At 31.4% G+C, this 21,996-nt stretch overlaps 1 protein-coding gene across 1 annotated transcript in view; it reads right to left on the bottom strand.

Annotated features, from left to right (window-relative positions):
• LOC134726158 (cadherin-23-like) overlaps window positions 1–21,996 on the bottom strand; it is a 47,566-nt gene that overhangs the window by 25,306 nt on the left and 264 nt on the right. Inside the window, exons 2-15 of the mRNA XM_063590559.1 lie at window positions 21,510–21,593; window positions 20,806–20,966; window positions 14,729–14,815; window positions 13,789–13,800; window positions 12,067–12,201; window positions 11,498–11,632; window positions 10,117–10,192; window positions 7,810–7,958; window positions 6,941–7,144; window positions 6,000–6,164; window positions 5,330–5,509; window positions 3,793–3,854; window positions 1,936–2,200; window positions 103–342 (exon numbers count right to left, since the gene is read on the bottom strand). Of these exons, the coding sequence (XP_063446629.1) occupies window positions 103–342; window positions 1,936–2,200; window positions 3,793–3,854; window positions 5,330–5,509; window positions 6,000–6,164; window positions 6,941–7,144; window positions 7,810–7,958; window positions 10,117–10,192; window positions 11,498–11,632; window positions 12,067–12,201; window positions 13,789–13,800; window positions 14,729–14,815; window positions 20,806–20,966; window positions 21,510–21,593 (1,955 nt within the window). The remainder of the gene's footprint in view (window positions 1–102; window positions 343–1,935; window positions 2,201–3,792; window positions 3,855–5,329; window positions 5,510–5,999; window positions 6,165–6,940; window positions 7,145–7,809; window positions 7,959–10,116; window positions 10,193–11,497; window positions 11,633–12,066; window positions 12,202–13,788; window positions 13,801–14,728; window positions 14,816–20,805; window positions 20,967–21,509; window positions 21,594–21,996) is intronic.

Raw genomic sequence — 21,996 nt, 5'->3', positions numbered from 1 at the left:
CAGTACGGATCTAAACATATATTTTAGCCACACAAAATGTTCAATTATAACATATACATGATGTTTAAAGCAACTTTCACGCAAGAACTACTATCATATTACCTGAAAGTTAATATCAATCGATTCATTCGTAGACATACTAGGAGAACCAAGGTCATACGCCTCTACAGTTAATGTAACTTTGCCGTCAATTCTATTAAGACCCTCAAAATCTATTTCAGAAGATAATGTTATATTGCCTGTAATGGTATCAATAGTGAAATTGTTCTCTAAATAGGATGGAGTGTGAAGTTTGTATTTGACGTGAGAGTTTGTGAGATTCTTCTGGTCATTATCCGTTGCCTACAAAAAAAAGAAACAATTTAACTATGAACTTGAATATTGATAAACAAACTGATCGAACAAGAGACCTAAATCATTTTTAGAGGTAACTACATGTAAAAACAATACGCCTTTTAATCGTTACGTGTCTAGACATATGCATGTCAATATTAGACAAAGTGTAGAGAAAGATACCAGTGGGACATTCAAACTCATAGATAAAAAAACAAAGTGACAACACCATGCCTAAAAAAATAAACAGACAAATAATACTACACAAGACACGACATGGAAAACGATAGTAATGCAACACAAACTCCACCAAAAACTGGGGATAGTCTTAGGTGCTCCGGAAAGGATAGACATATCCTGTTCCACATTTAGCACCTGTCGTGTTGCTCATGTTATTATAACTAACCCGGAATGTAGTCTTATTCGGGAGGTCATATTCGAAAAAGGGAACGGGATTGTAGTTACGCTTCAATGTATAAGATATATAGCCGATATCATAAATTGAAACATAATTCAATAACGGTCAACCAACTCGTGATGGCGTTAGTAAATGTTATAAAGGGATCTATGGCTTAAAATTAATGAAGTAATGATTTCAACTTCACCATCTTGAACTTTGGTTTAAAGGCTTCTTTGTGTAATGTTGTGAGTAGCAACCCTCTATCAATGAAATCATAATAGGAATTACAAGCCCGAAAATATCATATGAATTGGGAGATATATACTACGTAAGCTGGCGCTACTATAATTATTGCTGCTACATAGAAAATTGAAATTTCGCAGTTAGAAAGATGGAATCATCTTTTTGTCTTGAAGTTTTGTTTTCAACCGGCCATCATTGTCAATATATAGTTGTAAGTTACGTTATAAAGCAGACTTAACTGCAACTGTTCAAGGATATTGGTAACTTCTTTGCCTCATAAGAGTAAATGAAATGGCCGACAAGAAGAGGAGCACAATTTGTTCCAATGCAATGTCAATAGCTTGTTGATAAACATGTCCTCTAAAACGTAACAACATCTTGTTAATGTCAGCGATTTTTAGTTTGAATCAGAGTGAATTTTTACAAAGTAGGATGTGTCCTCCCTCACAACAAGATACTTGTATCTACGTGGGCCATTCTTTTTTAAGAAACAAAGCAATATGAACGCTTTCAATTAGTCTTTTAGTTTGGAATGGTGAATAAGAGTGTTGAGAAGTCAAACGCTTTAATACTATTGCAGAATGAGAGAGTCTTAGATTGTATGTACTCTAAAAGGTCTTTAAGTCACAAGTAACAACGTTAACCAAGTGTTTTTATGACATAGAACAAATAAAACGTGTAAAGCTTAAAAATAAAGATGTATCAAATATGATCTCACGGCTTTTCTAAAAGAAAATTATATACATGTAATGTTTGACTATTATTCTTTAAGACGCATAAGACTCAAATATTGGACGGTAAATCAATTTCTTAAGAAGAGGCTTACACAATGATTTGACGTCCGTGTCCAATACATTATCAAGAGGATCAAATTTATTTCTGTTTCTTTTCATTACCTAATATAAGATATAAAGGCTCAAATATTGTGAATTTTTCTACATTTCCTTATTTAAACTTACGTTTATTACAATTTCACTGTCAAATGTTGGTTGGTTTTCTTTCACTGAAAATTGACGATATCCTTGAACAAATACTGGAGGATTATCATTTAAATCTGTAATGAAGACATTTATTCTTGCGTTGCTGCGTCCCCCTTCTCCATCAGATGCCTCTATGGTCAAGTAATATTTATCTCTAGTTTCTCTGTCCAAAACGCCCTCTGATGATGTAACATCAATAGTCCTGATTTCTGCCGTTGTTGCATTTAGTTTACTCACACTGAAACTGAGTATAGATAATTTAGAAAATTACCACAGATATTTCAAGCTACTGAAATTTGATCTTCACCTCGTATTTTACATCATAATTTTTCTTCTGATTTTTTGTTCTTATTTATAATCTTGCATCTGTTAATTTATTGATACAAGTCAGCATATCAACAAAATGTCTCGTGTGCACTTAAATCGATACATCTTTGATATTTTTAAATAAGGGAACATTTGGACATCTTTGATTTTTGGAAAAGGCACTTTGTAGGACTACATTAATGAATTGATATAGAAGTCGGTAGATATACCAATACTTCAAAAGAATTTCGATTTTGTCTTAGTTGTGATATGAACGTTGTTGAAGAAGAACATACTTTTGTTTTAGTTTGTCGTGTAAGGTCACATTGTTAACCAAAATACTTGTATACCTGACCAAATATAAATAGACTAGATCATTTTTTGTTAAAAGCTGTCAATAACACTCCTGACCATTAAACTTTGTTATATCTTAAGACACATGGAAAATGAGAGGTCAAAATTGATACTTAACGTTGCATTATGTGTGCTGTTTTTCGTTGTGTCATATATTAAAATATGTTTTGATTCCCAGGGCATGTATATTCTTTTTTCAAATAAACTCATTCAATTGATGCATGTTATGTTTTGTTATTTATAAAAGACAAATATAGCGAAAAATATTGACCTCCAGTGCAAATTTGGAATGGAGAAATCCATACAATCTGACAAAAGCAAAATGAATCAATCGACAAAAGAAGTGTAAAGAAAGAGAATCATATAGTATAAAATGATTTTTCTGCTCAATTAAAATGGTAATCATAATAACAAAGGTACAAATAATAAGTAATTAGCAAAATCACATTAACTTATGAAATACAAAATGATTGACCAAACTGTATATATTATACTGCAATCAGCTATTTTACTATACAGATACAGCTATACGCATAAACGTCAGCTTCATAGTCAATGACCTTAACGTCACGTTACAACCATGTCAATGTGTAGTTACAATGGTCAAACTTTTATGAATTTAAACTTGTTACCGTATGTCTTCAAATTGGTAATTTATGTACTATGTATAAAAATGTTATTAATTGGGATCATTTTCCCTTTCTTATTCCTTATAATGTCAATGTCCTGGCGCCTGGACTACACTTATAGGGAAATACTCCAAAATGGTACCGCAACAGGGAAATTCCTTACACTTTTTTTTAACAATATTTATTGCCTATTTATTTTTTTTAATTTTTTTTTTATCGATTTCACTATAAAGACAATATACGTATAGTGTTTTGATGTATGAAATTTTATGAAAATTTTGGTAAAATCTCGAATTTCTCCCGTTTCTAAGCCTCATACAAATATATTTCATATTTCAAGAAACTATACGTATAATGACTAATTTTCCGAACATGAGCAATTTTAATAAAAAAAAACCAACAGGTTTCTACTTTTCATTAACCCATTCAAGGTGTCATACGCAATCTTAGTGTTTTGCTACAACAAAAAATATACAGTAAGTTATCGATCAAAACACAAGTCAAAAAGAAAAAAAAGACATTTGTACTTTTACTACTTCAAACTTACTGTGGATCTCCTCCTAGTGTAAATGTTATGTTTCCTCTTATTCCAGAGTCTAAATCTGTTGCCTATGGTACCAAACACATAACAAAAGGTAAATTCAGATTTATTTTTTAAAATACAAAGAATATAAGAAACTTCTGTTTAAGTATTGTCCATTAAGACAGAAATCGTTAAAGAGTATGAGTGAACGTGACTGATTTCTATTTCGCTAAAAACTTTCATTAACCTATGCATTACAAATTAAAACTGAAATTTGTCTCTAACGACATAATAGTATTCCAGTATTCAAAGGAAAAATGTACCAATTAATATTCACAATAAGACATACATAAAAATAGAGAACAAAACAACTAGGTATGCTTCAAAGTGTATAACCCTCTGTGACTTATACTATAAGTTATAAAGCAATTTACAATGTATTCGCATTCAAAATAAATGGTAATGACAACTTAATGCACACCGACGCTGATATTGTTTTTAAATTTTTCTTGCTTTTTCAGATAAGTGAGTGAACATAAGTGAAGTAGGGATCGAGTTAACAAAAGAGAGGCGAATAATAGAAATGAACATACGAACTCATGAATCCAAAGTAAACATGCAATTAAATTGATTAAAAAGGAAAACACCCAACATTCGAACAACAGTAAACAAAACAAAACATAGAAAATTTAAGACTGAGCAACAAGGGCCCAAACAACAAAGTGGATGATCACAATGGTATTAAGAATTCATAATATAAAGGATGATCTACAATGTACCAGTAAAAATAAATTACTTTATATGTTATCTGGGTTACAAATTTTATTTCCTGTTTATGGTAATTGTTCTTTTATTTTAATGGTTTTCATAGGAGTTTTTTCTCCCCGAATGAAAGTGGCTAGCGAAATATAAAACATGTTGTTCGAATCAAGGCATGGAATATATCATGTATTATTGACTAAATGCATACGGGCATTTTATCTACAGAAAACACGGAATATCAACAAACACACTTTCAACAATATGTATTTGTGTAGCACCAGTGTTGCATATACAATTTACATTTTTCAACCAAAAAACCATGGTGTTCGACTTTTAACCTTTTAATTCTAATAAAAAAATCTTTTGAAAGATGAAAGTCAGACAACTTTGAAGATATATGTCAATGAAGTGTTAATTTTATCTATTCATAATAAGCTTATAAAAACAATTAATATTTCATATTATGCTTACATTTGTATTTCCGAAGCATTTATACAAAGTATATTTAGAGCATTGTTTTACACAACCCTTTTTTCTGAATAACATGTTTATGTAAAGTGACTTTCTTCATTTCTTACTCCTTTGGTCTCTTCTGTCTAAATGCTTCATTGACAATCATTCCAAACCTTTTAATGTTTATAAGCAGTACCACGTAAAAGTGGCTTCATGTGAGTTGCAACATTAAATAAGCAAGTGAAACACCTGCTTACTAGGAATATGACCTTTAGTTGCTTCTTTGCCTGGTTTTTCTATGATTATGTGTTTTCTCAAAAACTAATTATTTAAAGTTTTTACTTACTGTCACGTTGAGTATACCTTTTGACTCAAAAGGTTTATCTGACAGATTTTCCTCAGCATATGCCGTATACGATGATGAAGTAAAAACAGGGTAATTATCGTTGATGTCATTTATTGTTATACTGATTAGACATGTTTGTTCAGACGAAGCATTCGATTTTCCCTTTTCGGTTGCAACCAACTGTTAAAAAGAATGAACTAATTTAGTTATGTTCATCGTTTTATTTCTTTAAAGAAAGTGCGACATGCATACGTATAAAGATTATTGAAATGACCCAAATAGTACACAACTTGAATATAAAAAGTGTTGTGCTATAACAGTCAATTTGAATGGAATATAGATTACAATTAATTCAAAATTGTTTACATAGAGACATTCTTATTGCAACAATAAGATATTTAATGACAATTAACAACTTTTATAGGAAATAGATAAAGTAATATGCATATTATGTATATGAGGAGTGTAATGTGAAGCAAATAAATATATAGTATTGAAACTAGCTGTATAGAATATTTATCATAGATGTTTTAAATTTCTTGACTTAACCAAACTGTTAATATTGACGAAAGGAAAACTATTTCCCCACAAGACTTTTTACTAAAACGATAATTAAAATAATTTATCACTCTGTAATTGAGATATTACTACAGTCTCTTCACATACTCACTCGATATTCTGCTGCTTTGTTAACTTCAAAATCAAACATAAACTCATTTGTCAATCTCAATTGTATGTTTCCGCTTCCTCTAATACTTTTAGGATCCGGTTTGATACCATCAAAATCTGATCCATTAAGATATTGAACCGAAATGTCAAACTCGTTGTGTCCGGTCTTTAATATATAAATTTCATGATGATTTCTTGTTAGCAATAAATATATATGACAAACATAAATGAAGCTTGTTAAACCTTTTGGATCCGCTGCATTTGTTTGCACCTGTCATAAATCAGGAACCTTATGATCAGCGGTTGTCGTTAGTTGGTGCGGTTTAAAGCGTTTGCTGCTTGTCGTTTTTTACATAGCGCATGATGTTTGAATGGTTTTAAACTCGCCATTTGTAGGGCCCTTTATAGCTTGCTGTTCGGTGTGCGCCAAGGCTCCATGTGAACATCCGTACTTTTGACTCTAATGGTTTACTTTTACAAATTGTGAATTAAATGAAGAGTTGTCTTATTGTCACTCATACAACTTCTATTATATCTTCTCAAATAAGTATTTGGAAAATTACTTAAATATACGAGAATTTAACATGTGGTGGTTTTCATGTTTGGAACTGAGTCATAGCTTCTCATTGTATCATTTCAAGCATTGTAGTTATGTAGTTTTCTAATAAAAATGGGAAAATAGGAAATTCTATGTTGATGATTTTCAAAGTCTCTTTTACATTCTCTCACAATTTCTGTGAATCGTATCATTAATAAGCAGACTCATTGTGAAGATTCGAGTAGTACTAAAAAAAGGTATACTACTCAACAGAATATAGAATATTTGTTCTTTTAACGTAATCCCAGAATTTCCTTTTTTTTGTATTTATACTAAATACTAGTGGCAACAATCACGGCCTGCACGAACGTTCTTTTTCCAAAAAAAAATGATAGAATATTTACCTGATCAATATCAGTAACCACAATTCCTTCCGGTTTTGAAATTGTTAAAGGAATATTTGTGGTATTTTCGTCTACTTGGGCCTGATACACTGAATAATTAAATTTCGGCAAGTTATCGTTCTCATCCAAAATTGTTATCACAAAAGGCGTGGTTGTAGTATCGTTCCCATACTGTGGTAAACCTGATGAATTTAACTCTTTAGCCTAAAATAAAATTATTAATCAAAACTTTGTAAAAACAAAATTTCATTTTATTTCTACATTCTGCTGGTTTTTTTTATGGTCGGGTTGTTGTCTCTGGGACACATTCCCTATTTCCATTCTCAATTTTATTATATATCTTTTTCGTATAGACAAAAGAAAAAAACACAAAGAACTTGAAACGTTCATAATTGAAAGGAATGTCATTGCCATGATTAGAAGGACAAATACAAGCATAAAAAGAAAATAGGAGTTTCTACTCATAATAACATATTACAGATTAAAACAATAATACGACAAAAACAATTGATGGAATCAAGATCTGCAAGATAAACATGTCGAAATACATATGTTCAAATTCAAAATCAAAGTTCATGTTGGCATATGGGACATTATTTATTGTTTTGCCAATCAGAAGACGCGTTGCATCCAAAATAAAATAATTTTGTAGTAAACCGTGTTTGATTATGTCTTATTTCAATATGAATTACCCGTAGCAGTTGTGACAAATAAAATACTTTTATCATTTTGAAGTATCTTTTCGAAAGAGTAAACAAAAACTGATTTAAGAATCCAGCATCTAGCTGGACTACAGATACTGCAAAAATATCTGCGTGTTCTAGAATGTTCGGTTCTATAAACATTTTGATACATGGTAGGATATTTACCTCAAGTGTTAATCTGCAAACCCCATCTATACCATTATCGTTGATCGGTTTGTCGTCTCTATCAAGATTTGCTGTGTTGGTATAGACTGTCCCAGTACTTTGATCAATACGAAACAAACCACGACAATCTTCTGAATCTGGTAAACCAACTACAAATGAGTTTGTTTTAAAGTCTATTGAAAACTTTGTATGAATATGCTGATTACTTTGTATAGAAGAGGGACGAAAAATACCAAGGGACAATCAAACTCATAAATCTAAAACAAAGTGACAATGCCATGGCTTAAAATGAAAAAAGACAAACAGAAAAACAATGGTACACATGACACAACATAGAAAACTAAAGAATAAACAACAGGAACCCCACCGAAAACAAGCGGTGATATCAGGTGCTCCGTAAGGGTGAGTAGATCCTGCTCCATATGTGGCATCCGTCGTGTTGCTTATGAGATAACAAATCCGATAAATAGTATAATTTGGTAGGTCACATTATAGTTATCACTAAGCTATACTTGTAAAAATAGTTACTTCTTTTTTGTTGAAACTTATCAGAACCGATAATTGAATGTATATAAATCAGCATGGATATTCGCAAATTTGATAGTATATCCGGAAGTGCAGGACCATCATAAAAAAACGACTTAAAGATGAGAATTGGGCTACCATTATATACACCCTTTTATATGACCTCTTCAAATGTAAGAATTGAATCAATAAGAACATTTTTGGGAGCTAAGTAACAAGAAACCCAGCTTTTAAACATTGAGGACAACACAAATTAAAATAAAGAAACACTGACACAACTAGAGAATTAAATCTTGTTTACAGAACAAAGAAAAAAAGAATGTTAAAGCACCTGAGATCACCACAGGTTCATGTTGCTCAGTCTTAGGGTTCTAGTTTCTGTTTTTATGAGACTGTTGTTTGTCTTGCTCGTATTGTTTTTGCCCTCACGTTGACCTTTCGTCTTAAACTAATGAGTTTAAATAACGCTTTGGTATTTCCCGCCTCTCTTTTATGGCTTGGTGAATTAAATTAGTTTTGGTTCAAGTGGTTTAATTTATGTTTGAGGATGAAATCGGTTAATGCGCCCATGAAACAACAACCAGAATAAAGAACCAAAAATAGCCAATAGGTTTTCAACAGAGCGAAAAAGTCCTGTTCCCGGAGGCGGACTTCGGTTGGCCAATGAACAAAACTGTGTACTAGTTCAGCAAAAAAGGTTTAAATTTGTTTTGTTGAACCTTACCCTACACATCTAGCAAATGTGAAATAAAGAACCACATCAATACACACAATAATAGTTATAAAAGGCACCAGGATTATATTTTTTTACGCCAGATGCGCGTTTCGTCTACATACGACTCATAAAAATATTTATAAACCAAAAAAATACAAAGTTGAAGAGCATTTATGATCCAAAATTCCAAAAAGTTGTGTCAAATACGGCTAAGGTAATCTATGCCTGGAATAAGAAAATCCTCAGTTTTTCAAAAAAATTCAAAGTTTTGAAAACAGGAAATTTATAAAAATGACCACATAATTGATACTCATGTCAACACCGAAGTGCTGACTACTGGACCCTCGGGTACGAAACGTCCACCAGCAGAGGCATAGACCCAGTTGTGTTAATACTGTAAACCAACTTATTTTCGCGACTTTCGCGAGTAGAAAAATAACGCGAATATAAATCGTCGCGAATATGTTAACCATTGATCTTTCCTAAATTAACTTAATCAAGCAAATCAGATAATCGCGAACTTAAATAGCCGCGAAGAAGTCAAGAAATGGTAAAACGCGAATTAAAGTATCCGCGAAAAAAGGTTGGTTTACAGTAGTTATCAAAGGCACCAGGATTATAATTTAGAACGCCAGACGCGCGTTTCGTCTAAATGAGACTCATCAGTGACACTCATATCAAAATAATTATAAACCAAACAAATACAAAGTTGAAGAGCAATACAACTCACAATAAAACGAGTGCAATTTTGTGTTAGAAGAGATGACAGTTACCCTCAGAAAATGACAACAATACATAAATGAGACAGGCTGATACCTGCAACTACTGACATATGAAAAAGAAGATGTGGTATGATTGCCAATGAGACAATTCTCCACATAACTACCAACGCATAATAACTGCAACTACAATGTACTTACAGGTCTCAATTTAATTGATCGCAATCATATGAAAATCTAGCACAATCCCCTCCGCTTGGTGTTAAGTATCATATCATCATAAAATAAATGTGAAGAACATAACCCGTATAATCTGATTCATACTTTAAACAGCTTTTAATAAAGTACCTGATTTAAACGAATATCTTATTTTATTTGGAACACCAATATCGCTATCGATCGCTAAACCTCGAACTGAAAGAGGCTGAAATATATAAATGTCTTGATAAACATCATCAAAGAATTAACTTTTGTAACATATCATGAAACTATTTGTAAATGTATTTTCGATAATTTAAACTGCTATTTACCCAGACATTATTAATCTTGACTAATTGCATAAAGTAAATGTTATTCATGTTAAATAAGATTGATACTAGATAAAGAGATTGATTTATTGATTAATTGATTGATTGGTACTTGCTTTACGCCGCATGAGCACAAATAGGCTAACAGATAATTGAGGGTGACTAAAATATACCCATTGACTATGATTGCGACGTTTTATGATTTTCTTGATTAGCTGTCATCTTAGTCTGTACATTTATTAAATTTTCAGTTTTTCTAAACTTTTCATCCCTATTATATTATAAAAGAAGTTCATATCCCAATTATCGTTTTCATTTTTTGCATCCAATGGCGATCACATAGAATCCTTGATGAGTTTTTATTAACTAATTCGAGTTTCATATAAGAAATACTTAATGCAAGCTATACTTTATTGTATATTTAACATGGGTAGGCATTATATTCGTTTTATTTTTGTCCGAGCGATATTGAAGGCTAAAATCACACAAAAATAATGCTTATCCATATCAAAACTACAAAAAAGTATAGCCTGAATCAATTATATTTTGATTCTGATTTTGACAATTTTGGTTATTTCTATGTCCGATGTGTATAGGTGTAGAACATTTGTATAGGCTTTTCAATGAACCTCCCTTTTTTTGTTTGTAAACCAGGAAACTACTGACAATGTGATTTTTCAGAGGGAGGAACAGCCAGTATGAACGGTTGTCGTATCAAGGTAAAATTTGTCAATTTCGACTTGCAACGCATTACCGTCTTAATCAATAAATTAGTTCCAACATGTGCATCATTTAAGAGATATAGGAAGATGTGGTGTGAGTGCCAATGAGACAACTCTCCATCCAAATAACAATTTAAAAATTAAACCATTATAGGTTAAAGTACGGCCTTCAACACGGAGCCTTGGCTCACACCGAACAACAAGCTATAAAGGGCCCCAAAATTACTAGTGTAAAACCATTGAAACGGGATAACCAACGGTCTTATCTATATAAAGAGTTTGGAAGTGTTTTAAGTTACTGCAATTTATTAAATGCTTGCTAATTTGATAACATTTATTATTCTGCAGTAGTCAATAAACGCATGTGCAAACACATTGTATTGGATTGAAAGCATAGGTTTATTTACAAAATGAAAGATGCACGTCCTATTAGAATGTGATACACATTTTTATACAATTTCACGAATTTGCAATACTTACAGTGTTTTTATCAACGTTCTCTTCAATTTCAGTAACATAAGGGAGACCTTGGAAGTATGGTGGCGAATCCTGGATATCTTTTACTTTTATCACTAAAGTAACATAACTGGACAGCGGTCTATTTGGATCATGGTCCTATTAAATTATATTATAATACTTTAAAACGACAATATACAGGCTGTCATTTTTTATACCACTTTTTGCGATGTATTTGATGTGAAGCCAGCCTTTTCAAGCTTTAATAACTGATATCTGAGAAATAGCACAGTAGAGTAGATATAGGCATTAAACACCAATCAATAAATCGATCACCGATTGGTTTTTCCATTAATAATATGTAAACGTGATAAAGGGTCTTCTATTTCCCAACAGTTGAGACTAATGAGCTTGATCAAATGTTGTTGCTAATAATGTATAACAGTTCATATATTTTATAAAACAATATACCCATGTTATGTTACTGATAGGTTTGGACATTTAAAAGGAATACATGTTATGTAACAAACAAATGTTATATAAAATAGATTTATGTTATTACTGATGCAAATGAGTTCTAAACATATACTAACTGTTGCAATGATAAGATACTGATAAAAACTAAGTAGTTCGTAATCCAATCTGCGTTTTAGAGTAACTGTTCCGATATTTTTATCGTTTCCATTCCCTTGGCTTATACTGAAGGCACCTTGATATAAATGTGCAGACTACAATATAAGTAATCATAATACACATTTATACATTAAGATAATTAAATTAAAGAAGTTTAAATAAATATTGATATAACCAATTTTAGAATCTAAATGTTTGATAGAGAAGATGTAAACAGAAAGAATGAAGTATAGGATAAGCAATTGATAAATTTGTTCAATTTTTGAAATTAACAATTGATTAACGATATTAAAATATCACTCAACAATATTGAAAAAGAATATTAAAAATAGTATTTGACAATGTTAAAAAAGACGAACTAATTTCTAATATTTGTAAAAAAAAAATTTTGTTTTGAATAACTGTTATGTTTGTTTAATTTTAAATCATGGATGGTATCGATCTTATAAAATTAAATTTTATCCACCATTTTCTACATAAGAAAACACCAGTACCTATACAGAAACTTGACAGTTGTTGTCCATTCGTCTGATGAGTTTGAGCTTTTGATTTTGTCAAATGATTAGGGGCTTTCCATTTCGAATGTTACTTGAAGTTCATTTTTTTGTAGTATCTTCTAGTATAGTATTATGCTAACGTACTTTGCTAATTTTATGACAATTAAGGATTTATTTATTTTTTATTTTTGTATGCTTATTTAAAACAACTTTTTAATGAAGAAACAGAAGTTTTGAACAAGTGAGTATTCACTGATCAAGTAACCTTTTTTTCTGTGTGGGTATAGTTGACTCTATAAATGTAATTTTACAGGTGTAAACAACTACTGCATAGCTTTTTTTAACAAACAATAGTCGGCTTTGATAGTTAAAATGAATTATTTCTTTTTGAAAACTCAATCAATGTGTTTAATTTTTTATATTATTATATACATGATTGCAAAATATATATTTCTATACAAATATATTACGTATGATAAAACATTATGAAAGTTTTGTTATAAAAATTGTAAACAAAATTGTTTTAGGTTCCACTATCAATTTAAGTTGAAAGTATATGTCAATGTTAGGACATAAATTTGCACTGAACTTAATAGTCCGAGAATTTCCTGCAATGCCGTAATTCAAACGCAGAAATGGTACAAAAAAAATTAATTCTTTTAACAAACAGTTGAAAAAGTCACAATGTTCACCCTTTATATCCTTAATCAAGAATATATTAAAACTGAAATCATTAAACACTTAAAAGGATCAATCATATTAACCACGATCATTTTCTTTAAATTTTTTATTTATGTTTTCAAAAACAAATTCTATATATAAAACGTGAAATCAGCAAGTAATTATTTGAATGTCATCCAAAAGTAATTTAACAGTAATCATGATTACACCTGTGTTTTTTTCTCTTCATTGTAATCTATATAAGTTACGATTACTTGAATCAGAATATGCATGATTACTGAATATATGTGTGTACACCTCAAAATGAAATCGATTACAGATGTTTGTCTTTTTTTAAATCACGGTGGTTTGTTGACAACTTATTATGAATGTTAATTGTTGTGGTAATTAGTTTGGTTGAAATAAGAGAAAAACAACATTCTGAAAACATCATTGATAGAAGTAATTTTCTAGCAGTGTTTTATTTTTCTCCAACGTCATGTTGATTGAAATAAACATGCTTACCTGTCCAGCTGGCTGTAAAATATGTAATACTAATCATCTTTAAAGAATGTTTTAAAGTAGGTGACAAAAAGCACTGTACCACCTATAGAAAATATTCATTTAGGTATTTTGTTATATAGCTTTTTACTAATTTGATTTTATACATCCTTGGCTTTCACAGTCATATTCGGCTTTGAGTGTACCCAATGAAGGTAAATCCAGAAAAAAAACCACTTCAGACACATTGAATTTATGACGTGCAGTTTTACAACACTGGGTCCCGTTTATACATTTTTAATTTATAAAGAAACTAATGATTAAACTCCATAAAGCAAAGTTGACGCTAAAAGACTTGGGCCATTTTTTTTTTATCTTTTTAGAATATACCTACATTGTATCATCCGTTCCGATTTTTTATATCCATGGCTTTAAAATATTCGGCATTACTAATAAAGGTTAATCTAGAACAGCGCTAAGAACATGAAGAACACATAAAACTTATAATGTTGGGTTTCATTTTTCATCTTACTGAAGTAATTCTTATTCAATATTTAATTAAATCAGGTGTAATCCTCATTTTTTTCTTAAAATATCCTTCTGTACCAAGTCAGGAATATATAAGTTGTTCTCAAAAATAGTCCGTATTTGTGTACGTTGGTGTTTGTTTTGCTGCCAAATAGTGTATCTGTTGTTTCATTGTTTTCCCTCTTATAGTTGATGTGTTTCCTTTATTTTTTATGATGTAAAACAAATTTGTTTTCGTGTAATCCCTTATGACCATTCAACAGCAATATATTACTGTTGGATTTTTTTACGTAGGAAATGTTTTCCGGGGCTTGCACCGCCATTTTTTGGAGAAATATAGAATTATCATCATGGTAGAATGTAGCTGCTAAAATTGCTAAAAAAAACTATTTTGGAAGGGGGGTTCGGTTATTATACATATTTAATTATCATTTACCTGCAGCCTTAAAGAAAATAGCCCGCCTAAGCTGTTGTCAGGGTCAGACGCTGTAATCTCAATTACTTTATATCCTGATACTTCATTCTATAGAGACCAAAAAAGAACTATGTTCTATACATATTTTTCTTTCTAGATTCGTTTCTGTAATTTTTGTTGACATTATAGCTAAACATGTATTTGTGTGAATAAACGTTTAAATGTCTTGTGCATTTCTGCAGTTTGACAAATCTGTCAGTAGAAGCAAAATTCGGCAGACGTTTCAATATGTTCCTTCACTCATTGCCTGTCAATCTCACTATCATGTCAATTTAACTATTATGTCAATATTTATATATTACGATAAAGATGATCCACAATATAGAACGCCACGTGCTGGGTGTCTACTATGTTTGACATGGGTGGCAATCTCGAAACGAGGAACAACTATCTAAAGTAAAAACACAAAAATACTGAACTTAGAGGAAAATCGATTCGGAAAGTCCATAATTACATGGCAAAATCAAAAAACAAAACGCATCAAAAACGAATGGACAAGAACTGTCATTTTCCTGACTTGGTACAGGCATTTTCAAATGTAGAAAATGGTTGAATAAACCTGGTTCTTTAGCGCTAACCATCTCACTTGAATGACAGTCTCATCAAATTTTACTATCTACGAACACATTTATTGATTTGAGTGTCTGACGTCCGAAAATATTTTATACGTCACATAATATTGTCGTTCAATGTGCGTACAAACAATTTTAAAATTTACATAGGCAATATTAGCATACAGGGTTAAAAATTCAAAAGTATGTAAGAAAAGTTTCAGAAATAGACTGAGTTTTAAACTAGTCCAAATGTTATATATAGAACTTATAAGAATCCAAAAATAGTTAATTCCATTACGTGATTGAGCGATTTTGACGTTTGGGTCAAAGTAAGTTCAGACGACTTTCACGCGTATCATTTATATAGAATTTAATTCCTATCATGGAATTTAACCCTAATGTAGCTTCTTACCTAAAATTAATTGGTTTTAAAACTAGTTCTTCGCCAGTATACAGAGTGTCGCTCGCTTCGAAATTGCTACCCCGCATGTGGCATTCTACACGTTGTGATCGGAAAAGATGAAGTAAGTTAAATAAATTTCTAGATTTTGAAAAAATCTCCATCAAAATAAATCTACAACAATAACTGATATAAATAATTGATGTGCGACCAGTTTTATCAAAATTGCAGTAAAGCGAACTGAGCAATTGATTATATACTTTATTTCACTATACATTTACTAGTGTATAGTACAAACCAGTATTGCAAACAAAAAAGAGAACCTTTGTATGCATAGCTTTGTTAAAACTTAAAGGAACTCAGCGATAGACAATATAAATAGATTTTTGAAAAATAAAAGTGACGGATATTTACCAGTTATGACGATGTAATTTAAATCTCTCATACCTCAAATACCTCTTGTTGATAAAAAGGTTCTGTAAACTTTGGTGCATTGTCATTGATGTCTGTGATATAAATGGTCAATTTTTCTTCTCTAACCTAGACATAATAAAACTAGAGGCTCTTAAGAGCCTGTATCGCTCAGCTTGACAAAATTGTGTTTTGGTGATGGTGATGTGTTTGTATATCATACTTTAGTGAACATTTTGGCTACCTACAACTATCTTCATCTTTAATGAACTTGGCCCATTAGTTACAGAGAGGAAAAGATTTTGTTAAAAATTTACAAAAAATTACAAAATTTATGAAAATTTTTAAAAATTTTCTATAAAGGGCTGTAACTCCTAATGAGGTCAACTGACCATTTTTGTCATGTTGACTTTTTTTAGATTTTACTTTGCTGAATGTAACTGCTGTTTACAGTTTATCTGTATCTACAATATTCAAAATAATAACCAAAACACGGTAAAATTTCCTTAAAAAATACCAATTCGTGGGCAGCAACCCAACAACGGGTTGTCCAATTCGTCTGAAAAATTTAGGTCTGATAGATCTTAACTTGATAAACAATTCAACCCCTTGTTAGATTTGCTCTTAATGATTCGGTTTCAGAGTAATAAGCCAAAATCTACATTTTACCCCTTTGTTCTATTTCTAGCCATGGAGGCCAACTAGGTTTATTGGCTAGGTCATGCCACACATATTTCTAACTAAATACCCCAATGATGATTGTGGCCAAGTATTGTTAAATTTGGCCCTGTAGTTTCAGAGGAGAAGATTTTTGTAAAAGATTACTAAGATTTTGAAAAAATGGTTGAAAATTGACTATAAAGGGCAATAACTCCTAAAGGGGTCAACCGACCCTTTCAGTCATGATGTCTCATTTGTAAATCTTACTTTGCTGAAAATTATTGCTGTTTACAGTTTATCTCTATCTATAAAAATATTGAAGATAATATCAAAAACAGCAAAATTTCCTTAAAATTACCAATTCAGAAGCAGCAACCCAACAACCAGTTGTCCAATTTATTTGATGATTTCAGGGCAGACAGATCTTGACCTGATAAACAATTTTACCCCCATGTCAGATTTGCTCTAAATGCTTTGGTTTTTTCATAAGCTAAAAACTGATTTTATCCCTACATGTATGTTCTATTTTCAGCCGTGGCAGCCATCTTGGTTGGTCGGCTGGGTCCCGCCACACATGTTTTAAACTAGATTCCCCAATGATGATTGTGGCCAAATATTGTTAGAAATAGGCCCAGTAGTTTCAGAGGAGAAGATTTTTGTAAAAGATTACTAAGATTTTGGAGAAAATAGTTAAAAATTAACTATAAAGGGCAATAACTCCTAAAGGGGTCAACTGACCATTTCGGTCATGTTGACTTATTTGTAAATCTTACTTTGCTGAAAATTATTGTTGTTTACAGTTTATCTCTATCTATAAAAATATTCAAGAAAATAACCAAATACAGCAAAGTTTACTTAAAATTACCAATTCAGGAGCAGCAACCCAACAACCAGTTGTCCAATTCATCTGAAAATTTTAAGGCAGATAGATCTTGACCTGATTAACAATTTTACCCCCATGTCAGATTTGCTCTGAATGCTTTGGGTTATGAGTTTTAAGCCAAAAACTGCATTTTACCCTTTATGTTCTATTTTTAGCCATGGCGGCCATCTTGATTGGTGGGCCGGGTCACGCCACACATTTTTTAAACTAGATATCCTAATGATGATTGTGGCCAAGTTTGGTTTAATTTGGTCCAGTAGTTTCAGAGGAGAAGATTTTTGTAAAAGTTAAGAGACGACGCCGGATGATGAGTGATAAGAAAAGCTCACTTGGCCCTTCGGGCTAGGTGAGCTAAAAAGTTAGAATATTCAACAATTATTTGAATGAAGTAGGAATATTTGTGTGTAATAGATTACATTGTACAGACAGAGTTGTTAAGACAAGTCATCTACCAACGTGTTGTTCAATGTTTCTTTTTTTTTTTTTGACTGCAAATGTCTTGATATCTTAAATACGAACTCACGTTGATTAAAGTTCTGATTCCTAGTCCGTATTTGGATTTACTTTAGCATGTTTAGAGTTTGATATCGTCTGTATCAGAGTTTCGGTTTTAACTCCTTTTTAGCCTTTAGATTTACTAAAGAGACATTAACTGAAAACTGATCATCTAGTGCTGTGTCGTTAATTTTATGTATGTTGATTCTATTCTTGTGTATACATTGATTATTCCACTTGAAACTATTAAAGTGTTTCCTTCTTTGTGTCTTTATGGATGCGAGGAGATGTCCGAAAGATAAATTCAAACCTAAGAGATCCACAAGACCAGAAGGGAAATGATATGGGCTTTGATCATCTCAGTCCTTGTCAAAATATGTGTATCGGCACTGGTTCTTATGGAGAGAAGGTGTTAGTTTAATTAACCACTTGGACCATTCCAATGACATTTTGTTCCCTCGGGCTTAACCAGGTCATTAAACAGCACTTTTGTGCTGACGTGATATATCAGTTATTTATGCATTTTCAATTTAGCTACTTATTTAAATGTTAAATTATTTAAAACACTGAGTTTGTTTTTCTTTCTCAAATTATTATTGCTCTAGTCATACTTTTCGGGATTAAAGGCACTCCATCTATGTATTTTGAGTATTTGAATTTGCCTTTCTACTTTTTTTTTTATTCCAGAGCCACAAATGTAGAAACGCGAAATTCGATTCTATCGTATCAAATATAGGCTTCATAATTATAAATATTATAGGTTTGTCCTAAGTCAGAAGCCTCGTGCTCAGTGTTTTTCTTTTGTTGATGTGGTTCACAAATGTTCTGTTTTTATATGGACTAATACCGTTGTTTTTTCCTGTTTGGTGTTTTTTTTTACAATATTATAGTGCTTTAGGGCCTCTTACAGCTTGCTGTTCATTTTGAGCCAAGGCTGTTTGTTGAAGACCGTACTTTGATCTATATATAATGGTTTACTTGTACTTATTGTCATTTTGATGGAGAGTTGCATCTTCTTATTTATATTGATAACTTTGACGAGTTTGAAATCTATTAGTTTAGACCACTGCTGGTGGACGTTTTGTCCCTGAGTGTATTACTAGGCCAGTATTCATCACTTTTATGCATACATACAGTATCGTAAATATGTTATTTTTTTGTGAACTTACTGTTTAAAAAAAGGGCAAATATTAAAACACTATGGTTGATTTACCCCAAATGAAGAGACTGCATTACACGTTCTTACATTGTGAGACACATTTTATGAAATGTTTGGTAATAAATAATCATCAACTGAAATTATTCGCCTTTCAATTATGGTGATTTAAGCGCCATTTATGAGTCTAGTGTAATCGATATCTGTCTAGTATCTTTGATTAATTTAAAAGTCTTCAAATTCCTTCATAACTTGGATACATACTTTAAAGACAGATACTGATGGTAAATAGCCACAGAAAAAGGTAGTTTACAATGACAAATTGATATATAAAACGTTCTCATATCAATCAATGAGTTTGATTAGTATGTTCAACTCCGACAATTGAGTGACGAATGGAAGTACCAGCGCCTTTGCCAGATACATTATCAATAATATTTTACCTCTTTAACTCCGATTTTACTGTCGTAGGCTTTGAAATATAGCTTCCATGTATCAATTTCCTATGATTGAAAAGGAGTCAATATTATTTTTCTAACCGTATCTTACCCATGTTACAATAATAATAAGCATTGATGTGATCAACCGTGTTATCCCCTAAGGATATCATTAGAAAAAATTGGTTTATGAGTACTCTAATTATTGATCACGCTTCCCCATAAAATTTCTAAAAAAAGCACCATCGCACTTTTTATTTGAGAAAGCATATATATCATTCTTAAATTCAAAATTAAAGAATTTAAATACAGCTTGAAAACTAAATACTATTAGTATAATTATATGTACAGTAAAAGGGTCTTTCTTTTCTTTACCCTTATACTAGATCATTTGGTCCTGGCCTACTATATTAACATCTGCAGTTTTTGAAATCAAAGAGCCAATTAAAATGAACGAAATCAGTGTCAATTTCTTAAAAAAGTAAACAAAAAAGTGTCTTTTTTTCCTAGTTTTAATGTGTCAAGTGTAAGCTTTTATACTTTTAAAACATATAAAAAATCATGAATATGTACATGTCTGTTACATAACCTAGTTAGATACAAGAAATATATGGTCTCCTCAGTTTATGTATGTCCTGTTGCTCCAAAGCTGGTTAACATTGACGTAAAGGTTCATGATTCATGGTCGTATTCTATATTAGTATTTTAAAACATCGGCAAAAACACAGTTCTAGACTACTATTCAAAATATAGGAGCAATCGAATGTATTCTGAGGAACGCCGCAAACAAGTTTTAACTTATCTATGATTTTTACTGCAGCCTGCACGCTTATTTTTTTACTCCACAATCAAGAAACTCATTATTTTGAAAATTTTATTTGGTATCTGTTAGCCTGTAGAGAAAAATTTTACAGGCCCGAAAGCATTTTTACAAGCCAATGTTGTAGGACTTATGGTTAAGCGGAAAGACTGTTTCTGTATTACTTAATCAAATGATCTGCTTTGATCTTGATATCAATATCTTAGCTAATGTTAATTTTACTTCTCTGTCCATTTCTTCCTTTAGATAAACTGTGCCAACAGCTTTAGTGCCATCTCTCGTATAATTGAAAAAGACCCGTCTTTCTGTTTCTGTGCCATATATTTCAAGTGTAATTGCAACACCATTCTGTCCTTCTGCACTTATTGTGACTAGTTCAGATCCTAAAATTAACAACGAACGTATTATCAAGTTACTATTGGTTATTTCACAGGCACTGGAATTTGATAAAGGATTGTATTCTTCGAACTGAACATTCACTTTTCTAAAAAAAAAATACACATACTTTCTGCTGATATGCTACCATATTTTAAGTGAAATCATTATGTCTGATAAGTACCTGAATAAACTATCCAAATCTTTCCTTTTAATTAAGAAACGTCAACTTAGAAATGATACACTGTCTTAGTAGTTGTCCTACATCAATCCATATAATGTTATTTTTGATTAACGAGGTACATATATTAGTAATGTTACCTCCTGTTTACCAGAAATTACAACAACGAAAACGAAAAAATTTCATGAAAAAATACCAATTCCATTACACATTAGAAGTAAATTCATATGTTGCGAGTTCGTACTTATAATTATACACATGGTAATGCGGTTATTTTAAATTTATAGCTTTCGACTCATATTTTGACTACTTAATTCGTAATGAAACACTTAGATTAGGTACGCAATTGAAACTGCACTGTTTTACCAACCTGGTGATAAGTTTTCCGGTTTTTGGTATGCATCATAGATATTACTATTCCAACGTGGTGGTTGAGTAGACTGTGTCGATAAACCTATGAAAAATATGACAAACCAAGATACATGTACCTGACTATTTAGCCATTTAATACCAAATTAATTGTAATGATAATTGATTGTACTGGTATTGAAAACATAAGTGTCTGAATTTTAAGATGACGTATTCGTTACAGAAATGTCCTTTGCTGTTCGTCGTTGATGTAAGATGTTCGTTGTTGTCTTGCGTAATGCATGTTGTGTCAACTATTATGATATTTGTGGGTGCGTCTCTTTGTGGTGAGTTCGTTATATGTGTTTGATTTTCATTTCTGTCACGTAGGTTCAACCCACCATTTTGTTTTTACAAAATGTTCTGAACCAAGTAAAGAATATGGCATTTGTTTAAAAAAAACTATGTATCTTTGCGTTTGTTTTTGTTGCGCCTCAAGAACTGTCTTT

The sequence above is a fragment of the Mytilus trossulus genome, chromosome 7 (genome assembly GCF_036588685.1).
Source record: "Mytilus trossulus isolate FHL-02 chromosome 7, PNRI_Mtr1.1.1.hap1, whole genome shotgun sequence".
NCBI classification, from domain to species: domain Eukaryota; kingdom Metazoa; phylum Mollusca; class Bivalvia; order Mytilida; family Mytilidae; genus Mytilus; species Mytilus trossulus.
Note: the sequence above shows the minus strand (reverse complement) of the source record. Positions and strands in the feature narration are given on the sequence as shown.